We start from the raw sequence: 27,978 nt of genomic DNA on the forward strand, positions 1-27,978 counted from the left end.
AACGGTGCTCAAACCGGTGCTTAAAGAATGGAGAGCACAAAATTGGTCCAAAAACCTCTCATGTTCAGCTGTTTTTTGTAAAAAGATAACAATGTTAGCCTTTTCTGCAGCTATGGGGCATATATGGCATCACTCTTGGCTGGAAGCAGTGCTTAATCAATGGAAAAAACACAAACTTTGTCCTAAACCTCTCATGTTTAACTGTTTTCCACTTTTTCTTTGGTCTTTTTAGCCTTTTTGGCCAGGGTGAAGGGAGTATCTGGCATCAAACAAGAAGACAGCCGCATGTAGCTATGATGATGTTTGCTAGTTCACCTTACCTGCATTAATGTAATAACGTGGTTAGCCTACTCAACGTAAATTACACACGAACAACATTAAGCTACTCACGCAGAGAAGAACGGCTGCTGCTGCATCATCATCCGTCATCATTTCTGCTACACTGGCAGGGCTAGGGGCCAGGACTCTCCTCTTCGTGTTTTTGGGGGATGTTGCATAACAGGCAACCCACCCGCAGTAGATGTGCTCGGTGTGAGGTCTCGCAGCAAGCTATCAAATACGGCGCATTTCTCGGCTTTAAAAAAACGCTATGCGTCGCCAGGTGTTTCGTCGGATTCGAGGTGTTACCTCCTTTGACAGTATCACAGTATCAGCTTAAAGCACTTGTTGCAGGCTGCTGAGTTTGCATATATTGCTGTGAAGTACAGCCAGACTTTTGACCGCTTTGCCTTGGACATTTTTAATCTGTAGCTCTGCTCTAAAAGAACGCACGTACCTGGACCCGCCTACTATCCTCGGAAACGTAAAATGATTGGCTAGAAGTTTATCACAGCTCAGGAAAAAAAAGCACCGAAATAAAGCACCGAAATGTGCGCTGCTTTTCGGTCTGGTTACTACCGTTTATGTCAGAACCGGTGCCATCATGGCACCGGACACCGGTACCCATCCCTACTCCGGAGACTATGGCATCAGAACCTTGCCTTTCAGTGACATCACCGACTGCCAGTAAAAGTGTTCCTAAGTAGTTTAAAGAAAAACACTATGGCAGACAAAGCCATAATAATTCATATAATTTAATGAGAAGTCGATATACCTACCTATAAATTTTGTTTTTTAAATTGTGCATTTATTTTTTTATATAGTGTAACTACTGGACCTTATTTCTCTTTTTAAATCTAGAGACAACCACATTTTTGAGGTTGTATCACCTTTCCCATAGCTATTCATTTGTGTGAATAGCTATGGGTTAACTAGCTATTGGTGTTAATTTACTGATTAACTTATAAAACACATGCTCAACTTACTGAAAAAGTCCCACAGTGGCTTCCATCCTTATGTTGGTTTGTCCAGTTTACGGCAGAACACATCAAACCTGGGGCCCATGTCAGCCCTACTTGCGGCCGTATATTTAAGTGAAGAAATATAAAGCAATTTGGCACTTGAAGAGCCTTTTTTGTTAGCGGGGGATTTATTTATTTTTGAGTCCAATGTTAAAATGCGTTCTTAAAAAAGTTTTAAAAAAAAATTAATATGAAGGTCTAACCCAGGAGTCAGCAACCTTTCTGATGATAAGTGCCATCTAAAATTTCCTTAGAAGTCAACGTGCCATATGATTGCATTAGCAATAAATTAAATAACGCTCTATATCAGGGGTGTCAAACTCAAATACACAGTGGGCCAAAATTCAAAACTGGAACAAAGTCGCGGGCTAACAGTAATATTTATTGAAATATATTTATTGCTCCAGATATAAGAATGAATCTTTTCTTATAGACTCAAAAACGTTTTGCTGAAAAACTGAATATGGAACAAGCAAAGCCTAATACTAGACAATATATATATTAGCTGTATAATACCAGTAGGCCAGCTCTGATAGTAATTTGGTATGGCTTCGCGGGCCAAATGTAATTAGTCTGCGGGCCAAATTTGGCCCGCGGGCCAGAGTTTGACACCTATGCTCTATATCAACAGTTACACACTATATAGACCAACTTTATAGAATTATATTTGTTCGCAGATGTTGGCATAGAGCAGATCAGCTATTTTGAAACAAAAAATACACTTTTTTTTTTATCAGTAACAAGAACTCCATAACAGCAAATGAACTGTACAACAGAAAAGTATCTCCCAAACACTAATATCTTAAACCGAGCAACCAGCTGTGCACTTAATCTACCCCTCACTCAACTAATTAGCCTACCTTTACCAGTGTCCACGGAGGAAGACGCTTGCTCCCTGTCTCCATTCGTAGGCTCAGCAAGTTTAATCTTCTTCGGTGCACTGGTTGTGCCCGCTCCATCTTGCTGGGCCTTACTCTTCACTGCTTTGACCTGGTGTGTATCTGAGCTGGTGGAAGGAGCAGCCTGCTCAGTGACCCTCCCTCTTTTTACGGGGGTCTTTTCAGACTGGCCTTTCTTTTAGCCATCCTGCTCTTAGAGTCTATAAACAACAACAACAACACAGTAGTGAAAAAGAGTGCTCGACATCAGGACTGGAAGGATTTTGATGCCATTTTAGGAAGTATTGGTTAAATTATAATAACAAGTTTATCCTTTTGATAAAAAACAGAGCAACACGAGTCCATACTAGGTCTACTAAGACTTAGATCTTCATGACACTTGTTGATCTGTTTTTACTGCTGAGTCCAAGAATAAACTAATAATAAAGATTTGAAATAAAGATTTAAATAAAGAAATAAAGATTTCAACTAATTCTTCTTCAGTCATATGGGTATACACACTATATAGACCACCTTTATAGAATTATATTTTTTTCGCAGATGTTGGCATAGAACAGATCAGCTATTTTGAAAAAAAAAAGACACTTTTTATTAAGAACAAGAACTCCATAACAGCAAATGAACTGTACAACGGAAAATGCAAATGCCATTTATGGTCTCCTCAAAACAATGATAAGAGAAACAGGTCTCCGAGTGTCCAGCATGCAGACGGCTACCTGAGGACACTCTTCGTGTGAGAGAAAATCTGCTCACAGGGATATGTAGAGCCAAATACTGTCAATAAGGCCTCTGCAATGTTCTGAAGACAGTTAAACTTGTCAGGTAGTGATGTCCAGCAGGTGAAAATGCAAGCTCCATGAACAGGCACACCTATGGATTCCAGCTGTGTTCGTAGTTCTGCAAACTTTGACCCCCACAGAGTCAACCTTTTCAGTTCAGTCAGCTGCATTTCAATGTCATCTGTGTCCAGCTAGATTCCATACCCAAATCCACTTGCTCATTAAAGCTTTCTGGTTTGATCATAAAAGAAAACATTGGTCCATACACCTAAAAGCCCCGAAAACGCATTGTGAATTCTGCTCGAGTCTACGGATGTATCCGTGTATTTCCGCGGTGCTGATGCTGCGCTGAGCGGAGAGCTCCTGAAGCCTTTGAAGTGTCGGAATGTGGAAATTTCAACATCGCTTGAAAAAACTACCAGCTAGCAAAGTCCCTCTCACTGGTAGGCTACGTTATTTTTAGCCAACTACAAGTTGAATCTGGTACATGGGGTTGTTAGTTTAGATACCGTCATTAAGAAGCAGTACAACTAATGTGTCTACGCGAGTTAATTTGCGATGTGCTCCGCTGGCACGGCCATTAATTTTTTAATACACCTTCTCAGATTAATTCACTGGGTGGCGTGCCATCAGTTAACCCTTCGCGTGCCAGCTGTGTGGCAGGAGTGCCCAGGATTGCCGACCCCTGGTCTAACCCATGCAAAATACAGGGCTGCAAATTCCCCTCTTGTCATCTAAAACGATTGCCTATTATTGTCACAAGGGGGCGCTTTGATGCAGTCTTGCTGCGTTACGACCTTGTGTCTCGTGCGCAGGAAGCATTGGCTGTCTCTTCCTATGAGAGCTTTGCAATAATGGCGGTCAAGTGTTTTTTCAACAAAGTATGCAGTGCTGCAAACTAGATAATGAGACCAAATTGTTTTTGTTTTTTTTACATATCAATGCTAATAAGCTACTCTTTTATTAGGCCCCGAACTCTGACCACAAAGGGAATAACGTGTGTCGAGTTATTTGTCCCGGTGAGTCACTCGCTTTCGTTAGCTACCTGTTAAGTTTAGACAATGTATTTTTCCCGCCGATTAAGCTCAGAAACATTTGAAAAAACTAAACAAAACACCAATACAGTCGGGAACTGTGAGAATGTAGTGTGTTGTTTTACTTATCTTGTTGTTCCTTACAGTAAGTACAATAAGTGTTTAATGTTCTAAGCTACAGATGGTACCCCCGATGCTAGGTGTGATGCTATAGCTGCTATGTGCGGTTACTCAGGACTCAGGGAGGGGCGGCCCTCTGCTGCTACCGGTTGGGGTGAGAGAAGGAAAACAGGATAAAGACATGATGTGAAAGAGAGACAGAGATTAATAACAGGTACGATTCAATGCAGAGAGGTCTAATAACTAGGGGTTTGCGATAGAAACGATATACGATAGAAACGATATAAATTTGGCCAACGATAGAGATTTTATACCGCTCTATCACGATAGCGGATGTTGATGATGTCATCAAGCTGCGCCTGTTTTGGTCGAAAGCATCGCAGTGGCTACAACCATTATCATCTGCAAATTATGCTCACAGTCATAGCAAAGAGATGAAGCACTTTTGAAATATGGGGAAAGCCAAAAACTGCGCTTCCTCCACTTCCGTAACATTGATACATTAATGTTGAATTCTCTCGCAGCTGCTCTATTCCCATGTTGTTGCAGTATATTAATAACTAACCTCGTATTGTGGATGAATAATCTCAGTTGTTCTCCTGACTGAAGTTTGCCCCGTGTATAGCATCCTGCTATGCGACTGCATTTGTCCCTGACCACCAGAATCCGTCACGTTAACCTTTATCGAGTGGGGAAAAAAGTTGGCGTTCATCCTCCAGCTTCACTGTGCTAATGTTATGCTAACATAGCTGTGTGGCTAGGAATCGCGTAGCACAACATTATATTCCAGGTAGTCCAACTTCAGTAACCATACAAACGCCACTGCTGTTTAGTTTTCTGTCTTCATTTATGTCGGAAGTGGTAGCAGAGCTGTACGTTTTAGTTAGTTTCAAAAATCTCTCAGTCAGAACATGGTATGTCATGTTTAGGAGGAAAGTAGCGAGCTTAACTTCCTGCTAACTTCTAACTCCGTTAAATTTAATAACTTCTGTTTTCATGGATGCCTGGATGTTAAACTTAATTGTTACACCTGGTAAAGCAGCAACGATGATGATTTTATTAAAGATTAAAGAATTTAGACCGTTTTTAACTCTGTGTTCGTTTGACTTTGGGACCTGAAATGGACGGCATTTTGGACCCAGAGTATTCCGCGAAGCTCCTACTACGGCAGCCGTAATTCTCTGACAACCCAGCAGTGCGGCTTACCAAAGTTGTACTAAAACATTTTTTAACAGATTTCTGCACGCCCAAATCGGTTCGAGGTCAGTAAGCACAACCAGAATTCATACATAAGGCGCACTCTCGATTTTTGAGAAAATGAAAGGATTTTAAGTGTGCTTTATAGCGTGGAAAATACGTTGTGGAAAAGAATATATCACGATATATATCGTTACCGCGCATGCTTCAAATTATATCACATTAACACATAGTGAGTGAGAAAGGTGACTAGAAAGGAAAAACTCAATGCATCATGGGAATCCCCAGCAGCCTATGTCTATTGCAGCATAACAAAGGGAGGATTCAGGGTCACCTGGTCCAGCCCTGACTATATGCTTTAGCAAAAAGGAAAGTTTTAAGCCTAATCTTAAAAGTAGAGATAGTGTCTGTCTCCCGAATCCAAACTGGAAGCTGGTTCCACAGAAGAGGGGCCTGAAAACTGAAGGCTCTGCCTCCCATTCTACTTTTAAATACTCTAAGAACAACAAGTAGGCCTGGAGTGCGAGAGCAAAGTGCTCTAATAGGGTGATATGGCACTACAAGGTCATTAATAAACAAACGTCAACATATAGAGGAACAATTGACCTCTAGCTGTAAAATGTTCTAAAATTTTTTGTCTTTCAGCTTCTCTTCCATGTAACTGTCATTCTTTCGTCCTATAATCTGCATTTTTATTAAGCTGCATTTTTCATGTATTTTGAGGTGACAAATCTTCTGACTGGAGGATGAAGCCCTCCACAGTTAGGGAGATGTGGCTTCATTTCAGCCTAAACCCAACAACACGTTAGAAACTGCTCTCCATTACTCTCTATAAAACAGCAAATGATCTAATCTGGTGTCCCGACACGTACTAAAACACTTTTTCTTGACTTTTCTTTTAATCATCTGCCCCTCATTTGAAGATGGATATTAATATGACCCGTCGGCAATATAAATATCCAATCCCAATTTAATTTCAAATGGAGGAAGGCCTTTCCTCAGGAGAGGGAAAGTTTATTACATGTGCAAGAAAGTAAGCTATATTAAAAACATGTTAGAGCCGACGCTGAGCAGAAAGCATCACTGCACCTCAGACGCTGTTTATGCAGACGGCTCACTCCTCCAGACGGTGATTCACACACCTGTGACTCATCTTATATGTAGCGGGTTTGGATATTGTTGAAATGGCACTGAAACAAAGTTTTGCATTTAAAGAAGCTTATTAAATCTAGGATAATCTAAGACTCTGATATTACTATGAACAACGCTCTGTAATGAATTATAATAGCTTTAAAAGCACTAAAGGCTGACACATTATGCACAACAAACTACTGCTAATGTGTTAATTAGCGACCGTGGCTCAGGGGGTTGGGAAGTGTATCTGTAACCGGAAGGTCGCCGATTCGATCCCCGGGCTCTCTGTCCTAGTCGTTGTGTCCTTGGGCAAGACACTTTACCTTACCGCCTACTGGTGTTGGCCAGAGGGGCCGATGGCGCGATATGGCAGTCCCCAGGGCAGCTGTGGCTACAACTGTAGCTGCCTCTACCAGTGTGTGAATGCGAGAGTGAATGAATTGTGGAATTGTAAAGTCCTTTGGGTGCCTTGAAGAGCGCTATATAAATCCAATCCATTATTATTATTAATTAAAATAACATAATAAAGTCATTGGTAAAATGTCCATTTCCCACTGCTACATTTACTACATGTGGTGCTAACACAACTGAAGAATGGTTAATTAACACATTGAGGAGTGTCCGACTGCATTTGCTTTCTGAGGATATATCAGATGTTCTCGGAGCCCTTATCAAACGTAGGAAAACAGATGAGCTTACTTGTGCTTTTCAGTCTTGTTGTGTATTAAACAGTAGAGTTAGATTTTGTCATAAAACCTTCACTTCTGGCATTCGGTGCTTTAAACAACACTGGAGGTGGCAAGAATTATTTTCAGAGCCAGGAGGATGAGTGGAGTGATGAAGCGGAGCCACTCTGAAGCTCCAGGGACCAGACAAGAGAAGTCTCACTGAAGGCTGGCCCTGACGGACAAAACACACGTTGTCAAATTGTCTGGCTCACTGAGCCGTGCACCACATACCTTTAAGGGAATGACCAAACAAACAGGCAATTTCTGTTCCACCAGCTGAGCAATAAAAGCTTTTTGTAAGCATTAAATGCCTGTTTGTTGTTAGTATTTTATCAGCAGTACCAATATGGAGCCAGCAATAATCATAAACAGCAGTTAAATGAAGACAGATAAATGTCTAGTTAAATGCTAAGGTTCAAATTATAATGAAAATCATAAATTATCAGCAACTGGGAAAAGGCTCCCCAAGAAATAACTCTGTAGGAAATAAGTAATAACAAGGAAATAAAAACAGGAAACACAAATAACTGTATGTTCACAGCAGTGCACGCAAATAGACATTTATCGATGTAACTGAAAAATGAAACGAGATCAGACAAATGAAACTATTAACACTAGCAATAAAATGATAGTCTAATATAGTTGTTATTTTTCATTTTATTTAACCTTTATTTATACAAGTAGTCCCATTGAGACCCAATGTCTCATTTACAAGAGAGAACTGTTCCAGACAAACATAGTAAAATTATAACAATAACATATTAAGTTTAAAAATGTATCACAAAATCTACTTTTTTTAAACTGGACTTCTCACAATTCTCTTTAAAGAACTTAAATATCAGTTTGGATACATACGTTTTAATGTGCATGATACATTTGTGCAATTCATTTAGTTTTTTTTTTTTTTTTTTAAAGAAAAAGCCCACTGATTATATATAGCTCTCAAAAACTCAAATCATATCATTATTATTGTCATATACAGGAAATGATGGCATATCACTATCGGCAATGAAATTCTTAGTCTCGGAGTCTCCTCAATATTGCATAGAAGCAAATATTGCACATAAAGTAACACCTAGATAAAATATAAAGAAAATACATATTTAAACAAACAAGAATATAAGGATACCGTTATGGCCCGTTTAGGGGTGACCAGACCACAGGGTGATCCATCCTTGTCAGCCAGACCTCATCAGCCACATCACACAGTTGTTACAGTTTGATAATGATTTATTTACAATATGTTAGTTTGTTAGGTTATTTGACACTAAGAATGAGCTGCTTATAGCTTCAGAGTGGACTTAACGCCAAAACAACAAACAAAAGGAGCCTAACTCGAGGATTTACCAAGTTTACCTCATCAAAAGAATCAAAGCAAATCCCAACAACTTGCCTCCTTAACTAAAAAAAACCACAGAAAACTATAAAGCAAAAAGGCAGTCCATCCCTACAAACACCTGTATATAATTAACCGCATTGGGCATGTTTGCAGAGGTCTGCTGGTTGGGATGAGCCAAGGATGAATGAATAGCAGTCTATGGTGGTGCCATCATATAAGTCATTTCCAGCTAGTTAGCCAGTCTGTATGGTCCGGCCTCTGGATCCACCAATCACGGAAAGGCACCTGCATACTGAGATTTGCATATTAGAAAGAGTATATTCTCGAGCATCTCACACTTCTGATAATCAGTTGTCTGCTTGACGTTTATTCAGCTGTGTAAAAACAGGATTCATACGCCTTTTTCAGGGTCAAATTCAAGCACCTTTTAAGCACTTTCAAGGTCCCTTTTCAAGCTTTTCTAGCACCCCCCCAAAAAAAAGAAAAGAAAAAAAAGAATGCATGTTTCATTCGCATCACCTCAGTAAGACCATGTGAAAAGACACCTTTGCTCCCCTTCTGTTAAGACATAGAAAAACGCACCACACAAAAATACTGCAAAAGGAAACAGTTGCCTTATATAGGTAGTGTATAAACTCAAAATGCACATTTCACTTAAAAATTAAGATGTGAAAATGTGAACAAATCAACTTGTTGGAGATATTCTTCTCCTGTTGAAAAAAACAAAAAAACCAAAAAAGAAATAAATAAGTCTTCTCATCAGATATTGATGCTTCTTTCCTGTGTAACAAAAAATAGGAGACAGATGTTTGTTTGTTGTTTGTTTTTTAAGTTAATTCCCAATAAAACTGTTTTATTGCTAACTGCATTGCTGTCTGTATTATTGCTGAAGTCCTAAATGATCACCTTTAAAGTGTTTGTGCTAATAACATCATGTCAGACAGGCATGGAGAACAGCACTGACTGTTTAAGTAGTTTAATGTGCAGGTGCTGACCATAAACACATTTTGAATTAAAGCCGGGGACCTTGGTAGCACAGAAACAAGTGGCTATTCTTTGTGACCATATGGATCGGTCCCTCATATTACCATTATTTCACCCAAAGGCACCAAGTTAATACTTAAAAAAGCTGCAGCAATACACACAAATATAAACAGTACTTGGTGACAACTTTGCTTTTAGCCTTTAACCCTCTGGGGTCCAGGGTATAACTGGCCATTTTTGACTACTTTTGATTTGGCCTCTATATTTCACCTTTAAAAACTGTTTATCTTGCCAATCTGTTATTTACTCATTTTGACATAATGTGTCAGCACAATTTATCTAAATTCAGACAAAATTTAAAATACGAGTAGAAAGTGATATTTTTTGACTGTAAAAACCACAAGCATGTTTAACGAATCATTTTCATAACTTGAAATGCAAATAGAAATTGTAAATTTTTTTTAAAAATATGCACAAGTTTTGCAAACAACAAAGTTACATGGTACTATTTACCTAAAAATGCAGCCAAGGATCAGACGTTTTTTATATAACCATTTAAAACTATTTACAGAACAATCAGGTGTTCTGCATCAAATAAGAAGGCACACAAATTATTTATGCAACTCCACAAAATTGTTTGTGTCCACTATAACACAGATGAGAACAGCACAGGGATAATCCTGCAGGTCTGACAGCAGGTGTGTCACTCAGTGTTTACACTGCAATCTGCCTTCGGTGGCTTTTTTGCAGCAACTGTGACATTCACTAGTAGAACTGACATACAAAACAAAACGACGACTACACTACACACTAACTACACAAGACAACACACTAACTTGAGACTCCAAACACGGTAAACGTCACAAATCTCTCACGTATCAAAACTCTCTCTCTCTCTCTCCGGCCACTCCTAAAACTCCCCTCTCTTCCCAAACAACCAAATGCCACATGTTGCCATATCATTTTTTGATTGGTCGAAGTGGTACATTTTTCCACAAATAAGGAAGGAGTGTTTTTTCTTTCTCTTTTTTCACTCACAAGCAAAGTGTGTTTGCTAGCGCTCTCCTTAGAAAACGCCGTTTTTACCGTTTCTTCCCAGAGTAAACGCCACTGTCTTATTCAAAAAACATCGGTTTTACATGGCCTATCAACACAATTTTAAAACTGGTATATAGTTTGAAGTCCGCATGTTCGACCCAAGTTGAAATGGAGACTCTGGGTCCGTCGACCCCAGAGGGTTAATCAGAAAGCCTTGTTGGCTAGTTATGTATCGGCTAATGTTTAAAGCTTTCACTTGAGTAAATTAACTAACATTACTTAGCAGTGATATGAGTCAAGTTCACAGCATATTCCATAATAGCGCTGCCATACTGCCATCATTTCTCCAGCGAGTTTGATAGCTAGCAAAATAATAATCATAATTTTAAAAAATAGCATGTGTAACGTACACGTAATGAAAAATTATTTACTAGGACTTACCTATCATGCGACTGGAGAGCGCAAACTCCGCCATTGTCGTTTTCCATCAACACTAAAACAGCAAGCTACAGGTATGTTAGCGCACTCATCCCCGACTATCCGAGGGGGGGGGACACATTGAAACAGACAGAGGCCCAAAATGTAAAAACAAAAAGGAAATTTTGTTTTTACATTTTGCGACCCATTTTAGTTCTCTATCTGATTAAAAAAAAAAAATTCAATCAGATAGTTATTTATTGTGAATGAAATACAGTTATATTTTCAAGCACTTTTAAGCACCACATCTGAAATTCAAGCACTTTCCAAACCTTGAAAAGACAACATTAACATTCAAGCATTTTCAAGGAGTTCAAGCACCCATACGAACCCTGTAAAAACTATAACTTTAATCTCAGCCAAACCGATTTACTCAGGAACAAATAAAATACAAAAAAAAAGCCAAACAATAACATTTTTAAGTTATCTAAGTCAGCAGTCCCCAATCTTTTTTGTGCCACGGACCGGTTTATGCCCGACAATATTTTCACGGACCGGCCTTTAAGGTGTCGCGGATAAATACAACAAATAAAACTAGTACCGGTACCGAAAAAAAGAAGATTTATTCATAACACACGTGAAAAGACCCAGGAAAACCGAGTTAACGATAAAAACGATAACAAAATAACGATGAAAACCGATAAAAACCCTGAAAATCATACATTTCACACCTGAGCCTCAACTCTCGCGGCCCGCTACCAAACAACTTACGGACCGGTACCGGTCCGAGGCCCGGGGGTTGGGGACCGCTGATCTAAGTATCTTATATATATTTAACCTGAGTAGCGAAAGACGACGGTGGGTTTGAAAACGATTTGCCGGGAGTCCAGTGTTCTCACGGGCTCTAGTAAGCCTTGCCCCCGGCTAGCTATCGAGCTGGTGGGTAACAGACGTCTCCAAAAACGTCGGAGCGCTTTTGAAAATATGTGGTGTCTTGATAAACTGAGCAGATATTTGAGGTTTACACAGTTACATTCTCGCCTGAAAATATGTTTAACGTTTGTTTTATGGTAAATGGCCTGTATTTGTATAGTGCTTTACTAGTCCCTAAGGACCCCAAAGCGCTTTACACATCTAGTCATCCACCCATTCACGCACACATTCACACACTGGTGATGGTAAGCTACATTGTAGCCACAGCCACCCTGGGGCGCACTGACAGAGGCGAGGCTGCCGGACACTGGCGCCACCGGACCCTCTGACCACCACCAGTAGGCAACGGGTGAAGTGTCTTGCCCAAGGACACAACGACCGAGACTGTCCGAGCCGGGGCTCGAACCGGCAACCTTCCAATTACAAGGCGAACTCCCAACTCTTGAGCCACGATCTCCCCATTTTATGACCCAGAAAGAATAATAAGAGTAATATTAAAACTAACTAGCTGCTGCCATTGTTGGAAACTGAGCTGGGCTGCGCTATGAATTCTGGGACAGAGCTACTTCTTCTTCTTCTTCGGGGTTTAACGGCAGCTGGCATCCTTGTACATGCAGTGCTGCCATCTTCTGTTTCAGTCCGTTATTACACTCTTAAATCCTCCTGTGTCCTTCAAATGACGCGTCGACTATTAAATCAGTTGTCGACGATTTTGATAGTCGACGTAATCGTGACTAGTCGACTAATTGTGGCAGCCCTAGTGCAATATATTTATCAGCCAAAATTCTTCATTTATCACCCAAAATACATTTTTGTGAATGGGCTCCTGTCTACTAGTGGTTTGAAATCTATCAGATGAATAAAATTAAAATGAAAGCATTTCATTTTAATTTCTACTGATATGTTAAAAAGATGAAATGTATTATTTAAGTAAATAAAAAAAGTTCAGAATCATTTTTAAAGGTTTACCTATAGATATTTGTTTTTCTTTGTAGTGCATCCAGAAAGTATTCACAGCGCTTCATTTGTTGCACGTTTTGTCATATAAAATGGATTCAATTCATTTTTCACCTCCAGAGCGCTCTGTGGCAGGTTATCATCAAGGATGTTTCTTTACATTGCTGCGTTCATCTTTCCCTCTAACCTGACTAGTCTGCCTGTTGATGCTGAAAAAACATCGCTATAGAATTGATACTGCCTCCACCATGCTTCACTCTGGGGATGGTATTTGCCAGGTGATGAGCAGTGCCTGGTTTCCTCCAGACATGAGACCAGAGAATTTTTGTTTGGCAAACTGCAGATGGGCTGTCATGTGACTTTTACTGAAAAGTGGCTTCTGTTTGGCCACTCTATCATACAGGCCTGATTGGTGTAGTGCTGCAGAAATGGCTGTCCTTCTAGAACTTTCACTTCTTTCCACAGAGCCACACTAGAGCTCTGTCAGAGTGGCCAGTGGGTTCTTGGTCACCTCCCTGACTAAGGGCCTTCTGTCCTGATTGCTCAGATTGGCCTGGCAGCAGGCTACAGGAATAGTCCTGCTGGTTTCAAACTTCTTCCTTTACCAAATGATGGAGGGCACTGTGCTCACTGGGACAATGCTACAGATTTTTTTCTGTATCTTTTTCTGTATGTATCTATCAGATCTGTGCATTGATATGATCCTGTCTCAGTTGCTGGACAATTCCCTGGCCTGGTTTGTGTTCTGACATGACGTGTCAACTTTAACTTTGCCCAATCAACTGAAAGTAATGCAGTTGGACCCCTATCATGTAGTGATCAGGGGAAAACGTATCATGACAAAGGCTGTGAATACTTTTGTACATGTTACATCTTTGGTTTTTGGTTTTAAAGAATTTGTTAACTTTCATTGTTATCTGGTATTGTGTGTAGGATTTTGAGATGAATAAATTAATGTCATCCTTTTTGGAATAAGGTTGTAACATGACACAATGTGGAAAAAGTGAAGAACAAGTGAATACATTTAATATATTTTGTCCTATGTTTTTATTAAACATTTAGTTTTCTGCACCAAAAGTGTAAGTTTGTGCATGATAAAGTGCAGCGATTAAAGTGTGGTATAAATATGTGTGTGAACATGTGAATGAGGAATGCAGAGGCTCTTTGAGTGCTCAGTAAGAGAAAAAAAGTGCTGTAAATATGTGCACAGCCTTGACATGGATCTATGCTTTCAAAGCCTTCATATATATTTCACAGCAGGCAGCATACCTTTCAAATAATCTGCTTCATCCTGCACCTCACGTCCTATATATTTCTTTACCTACTTGCCTTGCTCTGCAGCTTCCTCGTGGCGAGGATTGAAGCAGGACCCTGGACAGCAACAAATCCAAACAAAATCCATACCACAAGAACAAATGCAGGCAGCCTGATGTGTTACTGTCCTGAATAGATAACGTGACAAGCCTGCTAACAAAAGCCCCCACTTTTCCCGATGAGGTTCAAACACAATGTTCTTGTGATTGCAATGAAAAAGTGGTTTACACACTATAGGTATAATGTGCAGAGAGAGTACTTTAAAGAAGGAATGGTTTTCATTTGACAGCTGACAGACTGGATTGGACACGAGGTCAGTAGTTGCCTCTAACCATTGATGATCTGCCCAGTCCCCTCGATGGGAACACGCTTTTGATCTTTGAATTCAGATTTCAAAACACACCGTTTGAAAATCGTCCTGCTGGTGGTGAACTGAATGTGTAGCTTCCACATGAGAGATAAAACAAGATCAGATAAGTCAACTGCACTTTTACTGCATGACAGACATGTTTTCCATAATTAGAAAAGGGATGAACAGAGGAATTAAAACACTTGTTTACAAGGAACGATGACTTCTTCAGGGGTTTAACAATGATTTTACTTTGATTTTGGAATTGGCTTCAGATTTTCCACTCATGCTCAGTATTTTCACAGGATCAATGACTTTGGGGACCTTCAAAGGTTTTTTTTGTTTGTTTGTTTTTAATCCTACCTGAAAATGATTCATATTTTTAAAATTTGAATACAAAAATTTTGCACATTTAATTTTGCAAGTTTGCTTGAAACATAACGTGCACATATTTGTTATTATGTACTTTGTCCAAGCAGCAACCTCCAGCGTTGGACTATCCCAGCTGCCACAGGGCAAGAGGAAGGGTGTACTGTGTGCAGGTCACCAATCAATCAGGGCTAACACAAAGAGACAGACAACCAATCACACTCACATGATGAATGATCAATTAGACTAACTTCATGCATTTCTTTCGACTCTGGATGCCAGAGTACTCTCGCGAACACTCACTGAAGTTAGTTATAATTTTGTACTTCTAGTTTCCGTGTCTTTGTTTTTTTGTTGGTTGGTTGTTTTGTTATATTTTTGTATATTTTTGCTTTGATTTGCTTTAATTGATGTCTAAAATTGCCTGAAATTGCCATTTTCTTTATTTAGTGGTGATATGACTGATATTAGAAATCCAGTACGTTTTCTGTCAAAGGAACCAGGGAAACTATATCATTAGCATAGGGGTTTTGCACATGCCCTGGGGGTCCAGTCCAGTCCCAAAAGGTCACTGTGTCCATTCACCTGAACTGTACTGACATATTTTTACAAGTAAAATTAAGTCATAAGATTTAGTAATAAGAATATTAAATACTCACCTGTTTTTGTAGCAGAAACCAAGCATAATGTTGATGATTAGATTTTTTTTAAATGAAATAACAAAGTAAATTAATTTTCTGCTGGACCATTCTGATGGCATCATTATGGTGAACACTGTTTAACATTCAGATATGCGGTACATTGGTACACCAAAGCAAGCTCCAGTGCTAAGCCATACTCCAGACTCCATCATGTGAGCATGCTGCATTTAGCATAGTGTTCATGAACGTTACAGGATGCTATAAAAGATCCAGAAATCAAAGCCTTACCTGCAATTACTATAAGTACTAACATTGTAGAAGTACTTGTCCTCTGTGACTACTTCAAACGTAAGACAGGAACAGTGGTTTCGACTTTGAGTCCCTCTTCTGCACAATGCATGAAAATTGGCAAGTATTACGATATTAGAAGCTACAGACCTGCAGTCTGGTCTGTGTGCAGACAGAATATTTTGTCTATTTACTACCATTTCCTGGAAAAAAAAAAAAGGCAAAACGGCGACTCGCCCTGCATTTTAAAAATTGTCTACATGCTGTTGCAAAATGCAAACACAGAGGTGTAGCATAGATATTCCAATCACTGTAAACTACATTAATTTAACAGATCTCTGCACGCCCAAATCGGTTCGAGGTCAGTAAGCACAACCAGAATTCATACATAAGGCGCACTCTCGATTTTTGAGAAAATGAAAGGATTTTAAGTGTGCTTTATAGCGTGGAAAATACGTTGTGGAAAAGAATATATCACGATATATATCGTTACCGCGCATGCTTCAAATTATATCACGTTAACACATAGTGAGTGAGAAAGGTGACTAGAAAGGAAAAACTCAATGCATCATGGGAATCCCCAGCAGCCTATGTCTATTGCAGCATAACAAAGGGAGGATTCAGGGTCACCTGGTCCAGCCCTAACTATATGCTTTAGCAAAAAGGAAAGTTTTAAGCCTAATCTTAAAAGTAGAGATAGTGTCTGTCTCCCGAATCCAAACTGGAAGCTGGTTCCACAGAAGAGGGGCCTGAAAACTGAAGGCTCTGCCTCCCATTCTACTTTTAAATACTCTAAGAACAACAAGTAGGCCTGGAGTGCGAGAGCAAAGTGCTCTAATAGGGTGATATGGCACTACAAGGTCATTAAGATAAGATAAGGGCTGATTATTTAAGACCTTGAATGTGAGGAGCAGGATTTTGAATTCAATTCTAGATTTAACAGGGAGCCAATGCAGGGAAGCCAATACAGGAGAAATCTGCTCTCTCTTTCTAGTCCCTGTTAGGACTCTTGCTGCAGCATTTTGGATAACTGAAGGCTTTTCAGGGAGTTTCTAGGACTTCCTGATAGTAATGAATTACAGTAGTCCAGCCTAGAAGTAATAAATGCATGAACTAGTTCAGCGTCACTCTGAGACAGGATATTTCTAATTTTAGAGATGTTGCCCAAATGGAAGAAAGCAGTCCTACATATTTGTTTAATATGTGCATTGACGGACATGTCTTGCTCAGAGAGGGGCAGCCATCTGCTGTGAGCGGTTGTGGTTGAGGGGAAGAATTCTTTGAATTTGATATTTCGGTGTGTTTTGATTAGCTGTAACCTCCCCTGTGTTTCTATGACTAGTTGAGTGTTAGTCTCTTGTCTCTGTGTGTAATTAGTTCAGTTTCTGTTTTCAGTTTTTTGTCTCTTGTACTTTGCCTTTAGTTTTATTTTCAATTGCTCTATTATTTAGATTGAGCTCAGCTGTGTCTTCTTGCACTTATTCAATTTCAAGTCACTTTTATTAATGTAGCGCCAACATCACAACAACGTTTGCCTCCTATGCACTTTATATTGAAAGGTAAAGACCTGACAATAATGCAAAGGAAAGAAAGAAAAGCCCATGTCACAAACTGGAAATGAGAGTGCAGTTGGACCTAAGAGCAGACTCAATCACTTGAAATATTTACAAGATTTATTCATGAGAGGAATCAACTTAAACAGGAGCACGGTCATTAACAGAAACTCTGCACAGGTGCCGTGGGAAACCAGGGGGCAGAGAAACAGTCGGGCATGTGGAACACAGGAAGAGCACAGGCTGGAACTTCTGCAACAGAGGAGAGAGGCGTGACTGGACTGGGAAACGAGTGAGAGAAGGCAGAGTGAGAGAGACAAGGCCAACTTTTACAGACAGGTAAGAGAGCGCAGACGGTCATTAGCATCACAGTGGATTCTTTTGTCACACATTAGGTGATCAGTCAAACAGCTCTATTAAATTTATGGAATTCACATTGAGTATAGATGGATATTAAGAAATATGGCTGGGTATCGTCACTGATTTCTAGAATCGATTCGATTCCGATTCACAAGGTCCCGAATCGATTCGATCCACGATTTGATTTGTTTCGATTCGATTTGAATCAGGGAAATTTTGCCTCAGACAGTCAGAAATATTATAATTCTGATCACTTATCAGTACATATCTATATTTTTATATCTATAAAAAGAAAGCTGACGCTTGCGAGACTTGGTCTGGGTTTTTATAGCAGATGACATTAAAAATATTGTGCAGTCAAAAACGAAGTGAAGCAGAGCAAAGTTACAGAGGTTTGATTAGAGACACAGCTAAGCGTACGTGCCGGCGGGTGAGAAAGCCACATCTCAGTGATTCTGATCCGTCGGGTCCGCGTTTTGTGTTTACATCTTTGTGCAGAATCCGTGTATCTGCTCTCATTTACTGTTTTAGCGGTTTGGTGGTTGTAGAAATTTTGTGAGGTTTAACCTGAGATTCTGGCGTTTCGGGCAAAATAAATTTCTATTTAAAAATCGATTCAGGTTTTAATGAATCGATATCACGTTATCCAAGCCAGAATCGATTTTAATCGATAAATCGATCATCAAAACCCACCCCTATTAAGAAATATAAAATTTTCACTACTGAATGGACATTAATGATTCAATTCAACCTTAACTATAGCAACAAGTCACATCTGTTGTCTAGAGGCACTTTACATTGGAAGGCAGAGACCCTATACTATTAGAAAATGAATCCCACCAATCAGAGAGCCCACTATGAGCAAACAATCAGCAACAGTGGGAAGGAAAAACTGTTGCAACCTCTGTTAGATCCAGGAAATCTGTTGAGACGCATTAGAGGTTAGGGCAACAGATGCAAGTCTTCAGAGCAGTGACAGTGTGACTTTCGTTGTGCATACTTTAACCTGATTGAGTTTTCAGTTTTCTTACTTGTCAAAATGCATCATGAGTAAAAAACAATCCTTGACATGGTAATGAAAGAGTATTCTCAGCAAAGTTGAGTTAAACAAGTTTTAATGGAAGTTTAAGTTAAATCTTTTGATTTTTACTAATTTTGATTACATCAACGTAATTTTATTACATTAACCTAATCAAATAAGGCCAATTTTGATGAAGCTCCTGACCCAGCCCAAGCTCTCTATGAAGACGAGGAAAAACTCCCCGGGGGGCCAGAATGATGGGAAGAAACCTCGGGAAAGCCAATTCAAAGAGAGATCCCCTTTCCTGGGATGGCTGGGGGGGTTACAGGAATTTCAGGATAGCAAAATTTAGAATTGGCCAAAAAAACCCAAAAAACAACCTTTTCCTGTTAAAAAAAACCAAAAAAATGAAAGAAAGACAAAAAAAGAAAGTTAGGTCACGTATCACACTTATATGATAATATATGAAATGTGTGTGTGTGAGAGATGGGTTTATCTGAGCCAGGGGTGACGCTGGAGGTCCCCCAGCGTTGGGCGCTTCTCCGGGACATCGGTTAAACACGCATCCAGGAAATTCCGGCAGTCTGGAAAGAAAGAAAGGAGAGAAAAGATGAAGATGATAGTTCCAGTGATCCAAGCCATCAGTGAATCTTGAAGTGTGATGTTTTCTTACGTGGGGACAGATGCTCGTTGAATTTCAGTTCGTTTTCAATGAACGTCATGATATTAAAGTCCCCCACATGAAGCGCTTCGTACAGCACCACTCCCATTTGCCACACCGTGGTGGGTCCAGGCCTGTATTTTTTGCCCCAGTAACATTCGGGAGGGCTGTGGATAGGTGTACCTAATAAACAGACACAATTACAATTTCTTCTAAAACAAAAGGCACAAATTGCTACATCTGTGAAGAGCAGGAGCTGAATATGTTACCATAGAAGAAGCAGAACTGCGATTGCTCCGTAGCAAAGCAGCTCAGGCCAAAGTCAATGATACGAACTCGAGGCACATCTGAGCCGGTCTCAATCAGAATGTTGTCACTCTTGATGTCCCGGTGAAAGATGTGTTTCTCTTCCAGGTCCTTTGCTGCATCAACCAGTTGCTTCAGAATGACCTGGAAAAGATGAAAAAGACAGTAATGAGTCAACAGGTTGATGCTTCTCTGATACTCTGTGCTTTCAGTGCTGTACAGTCTAAGGCTCTTCCAGTCAACTTACCTTGGCCTTTCCTTCTGGTAAACATCCTCCATTTTCTCTTATGTATTCAAACAGGTCCACCGCGGGGACAGGTCTCTCCTGCACCAGGATCAGCTCTGTGCCAAAGTCAAACCAGTCCAACAGAGACACAGGAGCCGACGTTCCCACTGATCCATCTGCTTCAGCTGCAAGCTTCAGCAAAATGGCCACTTCCACTGAGACTTCCTTCCCGTTTTCATCCTGATATATTACAACAAAGTGGATGATGAGGAACAGATGTTTCACAGGTGAACGCTGCACTCAGTCCAGGAATGTAAAAACAGTTCAAGTGTTGCACACTTACCGTCACTTTGATGGGGATTCTGTTCTTGGGAACGTGTTTGATGGCTACCTAAAAGACACAGAGCATTGGTGAGCATTTCCTCAGTATGACATCATTAAAGGTGTAAAACGGCACCTTTAATGCTCAGCTGACGATATTATCCGTTATCTGCATTACTGCCTGTCTTACTCCCACCATCTGAACACTTACTGGGAAATGATCTGTTATCCTGTAGCCAGCAAACACTGCTCCACAGCCGCCATTTCCTAGATGGTGCTCCTGCACATATCTGGCTTGGTATTCCCCTGAAAAGACCCAAATGTTGTTTTACTACAGCTGTGACACAAATTACTCTCTGCTGTACCCTAAATGTTCATTTTGCTCTTCACCTGAGTATAAAAGCCAAGCTGCTTGCTACTTACGTTGCTGGTCGGCTGCTGGATTTTGGACGACGTTTTTGGTTTTGTCCTTTTTCTTTTTCTTGGGTGACTCTTTGCTGTCTCCCGCAGACTTGTTTCTGCCATTTTTTGTGCACCCCTTTGTGTTTTGACTGCAGTCTGCAGATGTGGAAAACAGCAAAAGCACATCAGCGTATTAGATCATACACACAAATATCTCCCAAACACTAATATCTTAAACCGAGCAACTAGCTGTGCACTTAATCTACCCCTCACTCAACTAATTAGCCTACCTTTACCAGTGTCCACGGAGGAAGACGCTTGCTCCCTGTCTTCACTCGTAGGCTCAGCAAGTTTAATCTTCTTCGGTGCACTGGTTGTGCCCGCTCCATCTTGCTGGGCCTTACGCTTCACTGCTTTGACCTGGTGTGTATCTGAGCTGGTGGAAGGAGCAGCCTGCTCAGTGACCCTCCTTCTTTTTACGGGGGTCTTCTTTTCAGGACTGGCCTTTCTTTTAGCCATCCTGCTCTTAGAGTCTATAAACAACAACAACAACACAGTAGTGAAAAAGAGTGCTCGACATCAGGACTGGAAGGATTTTGATGCCATTTTAGGAAGTATTGGTTAAATTATAATAACAAGTTTATCCTTTTGATAAAAACAGAGCAACACGAGTCCATACTAGGTCTACTAAGACTTAGATCTTCATGACACTTGTTGATCTGTTTTTACTGCTGAGTCCAAGAATAAACTTGTCACATTATTTTACCAAAAGACAAAGTGCCCCATTAACCTTTCTTTGATTAGACGTGTTGTAATTATGCTATTTTCAGTCAAACATACCCATATGGAAAAGAAATGGTACAAATTTATAAAAGACTTGCGTAAGATGTGGCCTACTTCATGCAGTGAATCATATCAGGCTTATATGATTTACTCATGAAAGTGGCCACTTTCTCATTACTTTCATATATTGTTTTAGTAAGTATCCAAAACATACAAGTTTCACACAAGACAGATACAAACTTTATAAGATTTATATATATCTTTTCCATATGGGTAGGATTCAAATGTTTCATTTTATACACAGACTGTCAACATTTTTAGAAAAGTAGATTCTGTTATTTGAGGGATTTTACCCAGATTTGATGTATTTGTTTACTTACTTTGATCTCCTGGATCTTTCTTTTCTCCTGAATTTGTATTTTTTCTCGTTTCCTTTTTCATGTTAATTTTTGAGACCTTGTAAAATGGAAAATGTCACCGTGATGAGGGAATACTTCTTCAAATGTGTGCGCTTGTCTTTCCTAAGCTGTTTAAGCGAGTTCCGTAAGTGAGCTTTCAAAATAAACTCAGGAGTAGGGATGGGTATCGTTTCGGTTTTATCCGATACCGGTGCCAAACCGGTACTTTTGAAACGGTGCCGGTGCTCAAACGGTGCTCAAACCGGTGCTTAAAGAATGGAGAGCACAAAATTGGTCCAAAAACCTCTCATGTTCAGCTGTTTTTTGTAAAAAGATAACAATGTTAGCCTTTTCTGCAGCTATGGGGCATATATGGCATCACTCTTGGCTGGAAGCAGTGCTTAATCAATGGAAAAAACACAAACTTTGTCCTAAACCTCTCATGTTTAACTGTTTTCCACTTTTTCTTGGGTCTTTTTAGCCTTTTTGGCCAGGGTGAAGCGAGTATCTGCCATCAAACAAGAGGACAGCTGCATGTAGCTATGATGATGTTTGCTAGTTCACCTTACATGCATTAATGTAATAACGTGGTTAGCCTACTCAACGTAAATTACACACGAACAACATTAAGCTACTCACGCAGAGAAGAACGGCTGCTGCTGCATCATCATCCGTCATCATTTCTGCTACACTGGCAGGGCTAGGGGCCAGGACTCTCCTCTTCGTGTTTTTGGGGGATGTTGCATAACAGGCAACCCACCCGCAGTAGATGTGCTCGGTGTGAGGTCTCGCAGCAAGCTATCAAATACGGCGCATTTCTCGGCTTTAAAAAAACGCTATGCGTCGCCAGGTGTTTCGTCGGATTCGAGGTGTTACCTCCTTTGACAGTATCACAGTATCAGCTTAAAGCACTTGTTGCAGGCTGCTGAGTTTGCATATATTGCTGTGAAGTACAGCCAGACTTTTGACCGCTTCGCCTTGGACATTTTTAATCTGTAGCTCTGCTCTAAAAGAACGCACGTACCTGGACCCGCCTACTATCCTCGGAAACGTAAAATGATTGGCTAGAAGTTTATCACAGCTCAGGAAAAAAAAGCACCGAAATAAAGCACCGAAATGTGCGCTGCTTTTCGGTCTGGTTACTACCGTTTATGTCAGAACCGGTGCCATCATGGCACCGGACACCGGTACCCATCCCTACTCAGGAGACTATGGCATCAGAACCTTGCCTTTCAGTGACATCACCGACTGCCAGTAAAAGTGCTCCTAAGTAGTTTAAAGAAAAACACTATGGCAGACAAAGCCATAATAATTCATATAATTTAATGAGAAGTCGATATACCTACCTATAAATTTTGTTTTTTAAATTGTGCATTTATTTTTTTATATAGTGTAACTACTGGACCTTATTTCTCTTTTTAAATCTAGAGACAACCACGTTTTTGAGGTTGTATCACCTTTCCCATAGCTATTCATTTGTGTGAATAGCTATGGGTTAACTAGCTATTGGTGTTAATTTACTGATTAACTTATAAAACACATGCTCAACTTACTGAAAAAGTCCCACAGTGGCTTCCATCCTTATGTTGGTTTGTCCAGTTTACGGCAAAACACATCAAACCTGGGGCCCATGTCAGCCCTACTTGCGGCCGTATATTTAAGTGAAGAAATATAAAGCAATTTGGCACTTGAAGAGCCTTTTTTGTTAGCGGGGGATTTATTTATTTTTGAGTCCAATGTTAAAATGCGTTCTTAAAAAAGTTTAAAAAAAAAATTAATATGAAGGTCTAACCCAGGAGTCAGCAACCTTTCTGATGATAAGTGCCATCTAAAATTTCCTTAGAAGTCAACGTGCCATATGATTGCATTAGCAATAAATTTAATAACGCTCTATATCAACAGTTACACACTATATAGACCAACTTTATAGAATTATATTTGTTCGCAGATGTTGGCATAGAGCAGATCAGCTATTTTGAAACAAAAAATACACTTTTTTTTCATCAGTAACAAGAACTCCATAACAGCAAATGAACTGTACAACAGAAAAGTATCTCCCAAACACTAATATCTTAAACCGAGCAACCAGCTGTGCACTTAATCTACCCCTCACTCAACTAATTAGCCTACCTTTACCAGTGTCCACGGAGGAAGACGCTTGCTCCCTGTCTTCACTCGTAGGCTCAGCAAGTTTAATCTTCTTCGGTGCACTGGTTGTGCCCGCTCCATCTTGCTGGGCCTTACGCTTCACTGCTTTGACCTGGTGTGTATCTGAGCTGGTGGAAGGAGCAGCCTGCTCAGTGACCCTCCCTCTTTTTACGGGGGTCTTCTTTTCAGGACTGGCCTTTCTTTTAGCCACCCTGCTCTTAGAGTCTATAAACAACAACAACAACAACAACACAGTAGTGAAAAAGAGTGCTCGACATCAGGACTGGAAGGATTTTGATGCCATTTTAGGAAGTATTGGTTAAATTATAATAACAAGTTTATCCTTTTGATAAAAAAACAGAGCAACACGAGTCCATACTAGGTCTACTAAGACTTAGATCTTCATGACACTTGTTGATCTGTTTTTACTGCTGAGTCCAAGAATAAACTTGTCACATTATTTTACCAAAAGACAAAGTGCCCCATTAACCTTTCTTTGATTAGACGTGTTGTAATTATGTTGTTTTCAGTCAAACATACCCATATGGAAAAGAAATGGTACAAATTTATAAAAGACTTGCGTAAGATGTGGCCTACTTCATACAGTGAATCATATCAGGCTTATATGATTTACTCATGAAAGTGGCCACTTTCTCATTACTTTCATATATTGTTTTAGTAAGTATCCAAAACATACAAGTTTCACACAAGACAGATACAAACTTTATAAGATTTATATATATCTTTTCCATATGGGTAGGATTCAAATGTTTCATTTTATACACAGACTGTCAACATTTTTAGAAAAGTAGATTCTGTTATTTGAGGGATTTTACCCAGATTTGATGTATTTGTTTACTTACTTTGATCTCCTGGATCTTTCTTTTCTCCTGAATTTGTATTTTTTCTCGTTTCCTTTTTCATGTTAATTTTTGAGACCTTGTAAAATGGAAAATGTCACCGTGATGAGGGAATACTTCTTCAAATGTGTGCGCTTGTCTTTCCTAAGCTGTTTAAGCGAGTTCCGTAAGTGAGCTTTCAAAATAAACTCAGGAGTAGGGATGGGTATCGTTTCGGTTTTATCCGATACCGGTGCCAAACCGGTACTTTTGAAACGGTGCCGGTGCTCAAACGGTGCTCAAACCGGTGCTTAAAGAATGGAGAGCACAAAATTGGTCCAAAAACCTCTCATGTTCAGCTGTTTTTTGTAAAAAGATAACAATGTTAGCCTTTTCTGCAGCTATGGGGCATATATGGCATCACTCTTGGCTGGAAGCAGTGCTTAATCAATGGAAAAAACACAAACTTTGTCCTAAACCTCTCATGTTTAACTGTTTTCCACTTTTTCTTGGGTCTTTTTAGCCTTTTTGGCCAGGGTGAAGCGAGTATCTGCCATCAAACAAGAGGACAGCTGCATGTAGCTATGATGATGTTTGCTAGTTCACCTTACATGCATTAATGTAATAACGTGGTTAGCCTACTCAACGTAAATTACACACGAACAACATTAAGCTACTCACGCGGAGAAGAACGGCTGCTGCTGCATCATCATCCGTCATCATTTCTGCTACACTGGCAGGGCTAGGGGCCAGGACTCTCCTCTTCGTGTTTTTGGGGGATGTTGCATAACAGGCAACCCACCCGCAGTAGATGTGCTCGGTGTGAGGTCTCGCAGCAAGCTATCAAATACGGCGCATTTCTCGGCTTTAAAAAAACGCTATGCGTCGCCAGGTGTTTCGTCGGATTCGAGGTGTTACCTCCTTTGACAGTATCACAGTATCAGCTTAAAGCACTTGTTGCAGGCTGCTGAGTTTGCATATATTGCTGTGAAGTACAGCCAGACTTTTGACCGCTTCGCCTTGGACATTTTTAATCTGTAGCTCTGCTCTAAAAGAACGCACGTACCTGGACCCGCCTACTATCCTCGGAAACGTAAAATGATTGGCTAGAAGTTTATCACAGCTCAGGAAAAAAAAGCACCGAAATGTGCGCTGCTTTTCGGTCTGGTTACTACCGTTTATGTCAGAACCGACACCGGTACCCATCCCTACTCAGGAGACTATGGCATCAGAACCTTGCCTTTCAGTGACATCACCGACTGCCAGTAAAAGTGCTCCTAAGTAGTTTAAAGAAAAACACTATGGCAGACAAAGCCATAATAATTCATATAATTTAATGAGAAGTCGATATACCTACCTATAAATTTTGTTTTTTAAATTGTGCATTTATTTTTTTATATAGTGTAACTACTGGACCTTATTTCTCTTTTTAAATCTAGAGACAACCACGTTTTTGAGGTTTTATCACCTTTCCCATAGCTATTCATTTGTGTGAATAGCTATGGGTTAACTAGCTATTGGTGTTAATTTACTGATTAACTTATAAAACACATGCTCAACTTACTGAAAAAGTCCCACAGTGGCTTCCATCCTTATGTTGGTTTGTCCAGTTTACGGCAGAACACATCAAACCTGGGGCCCATGTCAGCCCTACTTGCGGCCGTATATTTAAGTGAAGAAATATAAAGCAATTTGGCACTTGAAGAGCCTTTTTTGTTAGCGGGGGATTTATTTATTTTTGAGTCCAATGTTAAAATGCGTTCTTAAAAAAGTTTTTAAAAAAAATTAATATGAAGGTCTAACCCAGGAGTCAGCAACCTTTCTGATGATAAGTGCCATCTAAAATTTCCTTAGAAGTCAACGTGCCATATGATTGCATTAGCAATAAATTTAATAACGCTCTATATCAACAGTTACACACTATATAGACCAACTTTATAGAATTATATTTGTTCGCAGATGTTGGCATAGAGCAGATCAGCTATTTTGAAACAAAAAATACACTTTTTTTTCATCAGTAACAAGAACTCCATAACAGCAAATGAACTGTACAACAGAAAAATATCTCCCAAACACTAATATCTTAAACCGAGCAACCAGCTGTGCACTTAATCTACCCCTCACTCAACTAATTAGCCTACCTTTACCAGTGTCCACAGAGGAAGACGCTTGCTCCCTGTCTTCACTCGTAGGCTCAGCAAGTTTAATCTTCTTCGGTGCACTGGTTGTGCCCGCTCCATCTTGCTGGGCCTTACGCTTCACTGCTTTGACCTGGTGTGTATCTGAGCTGGTGGAAGGAGCAGCCTGCTCAGTGACCCTCCCTCTTTTTACGGGAGTCTTCTTTTCAGGACTGGCCTTTCTTTTAGCCATCCTGCTCTTAGAGTCTATAAACAACAACAACAACAACACAGTAGTGAAAAAGAGTGCTCGACATCAGGACCGGAAGGATTTTGATGCCATTTTAGGAAGTATTGGTTAAATTATAATAACAAGTTTATCCTTTTGATAAAAAAACAGAGCAACACGAGTCCATACTAGGTCTACTAAGACTTAGATCTTCATGACACTTGTTGATCTGTTTTTACTGCTGAGTCCAAGAATAAACTTGTCACATTATTTTACCAAAAGACAAAGTGCCCCATTAACCTTTCTTTGATTAGACGTGTTGTAATTATGCTATTTTCAGTCAAACATACCCATATGGAAAAGAAATAGTACAAATTTATAAAAGACTTGCATAAGATGTGGCCTACTTCATGCAGTGAATCATATCAGGCTTATATGATTTACTCATGAAAGTGGCCACTTTCTCATTACTTTCATATATTGTTTTAGTAAGTATCCAAAACATACAAGTTTCACACAAGACAGATACAAACTTTATAAGATTTATATATATCTTTTCCATATGGGTAGGATTCAAATGTTTCATTTTATACACAGACTGTCAACATTTTTAGAAAAGTAGATTCTGTTATTTGAGGGATTTTACCCAGATTTGATGTATTTGTTTACTTACTTTGATCTCCTGGATCTTTCTTTTCTCCTGAATTTGTATTTTTTCTCGTTTCCTTTTTCATGTTAATTTTTGAGACCGTTT

General features: G+C 39.8%; 1 protein-coding gene across 2 annotated transcripts; it reads right to left on the reverse strand.

Annotated features, from left to right (window-relative positions):
• Positions 1 to 19,286: 19,286 nt before the first annotated feature.
• LOC146630579 (serine/threonine-protein kinase pim-2-like) lies at positions 19,287 to 27,958 on the reverse strand. Of its 2 annotated transcripts, XM_085355955.1 has the most exons (10): positions 27,898 to 27,958; positions 27,020 to 27,262; positions 21,001 to 21,243; positions 20,732 to 20,866; positions 20,520 to 20,614; positions 20,331 to 20,378; positions 20,009 to 20,227; positions 19,725 to 19,905; positions 19,468 to 19,638; positions 19,287 to 19,378 (listed from the first exon to the last, which is right to left on the reverse strand). In XM_085355955.1, the coding sequence occupies exons 1-10, from the start codon at positions 27,956 to 27,958 to the stop codon at positions 19,287 to 19,289; spliced, it is 1,488 nt and encodes a 495-aa protein (XP_085212081.1). The 2 variants fall into 2 exon arrangements, with proteins under 2 accessions (XP_085212081.1, XP_085212083.1); XM_085355957.1 differs by lacking the exons at positions 27,020 to 27,262; positions 27,898 to 27,958 and adding an exon at positions 21,874 to 21,934.
• Positions 27,959 to 27,978: the final 20 nt, after the last annotated feature.

The sequence above is a fragment of the Diplotaxodon limnothrissa genome, linkage group LG6 (genome assembly GCF_057381915.1).
Source record: "Diplotaxodon limnothrissa isolate DT_005_m linkage group LG6, D_limnothrissa_male_GT1.1, whole genome shotgun sequence".
Lineage (NCBI taxonomy): Eukaryota > Metazoa > Chordata > Actinopteri > Cichliformes > Cichlidae > Diplotaxodon > Diplotaxodon limnothrissa.

Coding starts and splice junctions, on each gene's coding strand:
- LOC146630579 (XM_085355955.1), bottom strand. CDS start 27,958: ATGAAAAAGGAAACGAGAAAAAATACAAATTCAGGAGAAAAGAAAGAT. Junction 20,867..21,000: donor CTCCGTGGACACTGGTAAAG/GTAGGCTAATTA, acceptor CCACATCTGCAG/ACTGCAGTCAAAACACAAAG. Junction 20,379..20,519: donor GGATAACAGATCATTTCCCA/GTAAGTGTTCAG, acceptor TGTGTCTTTTAG/GTAGCCATCAAACACGTTCC.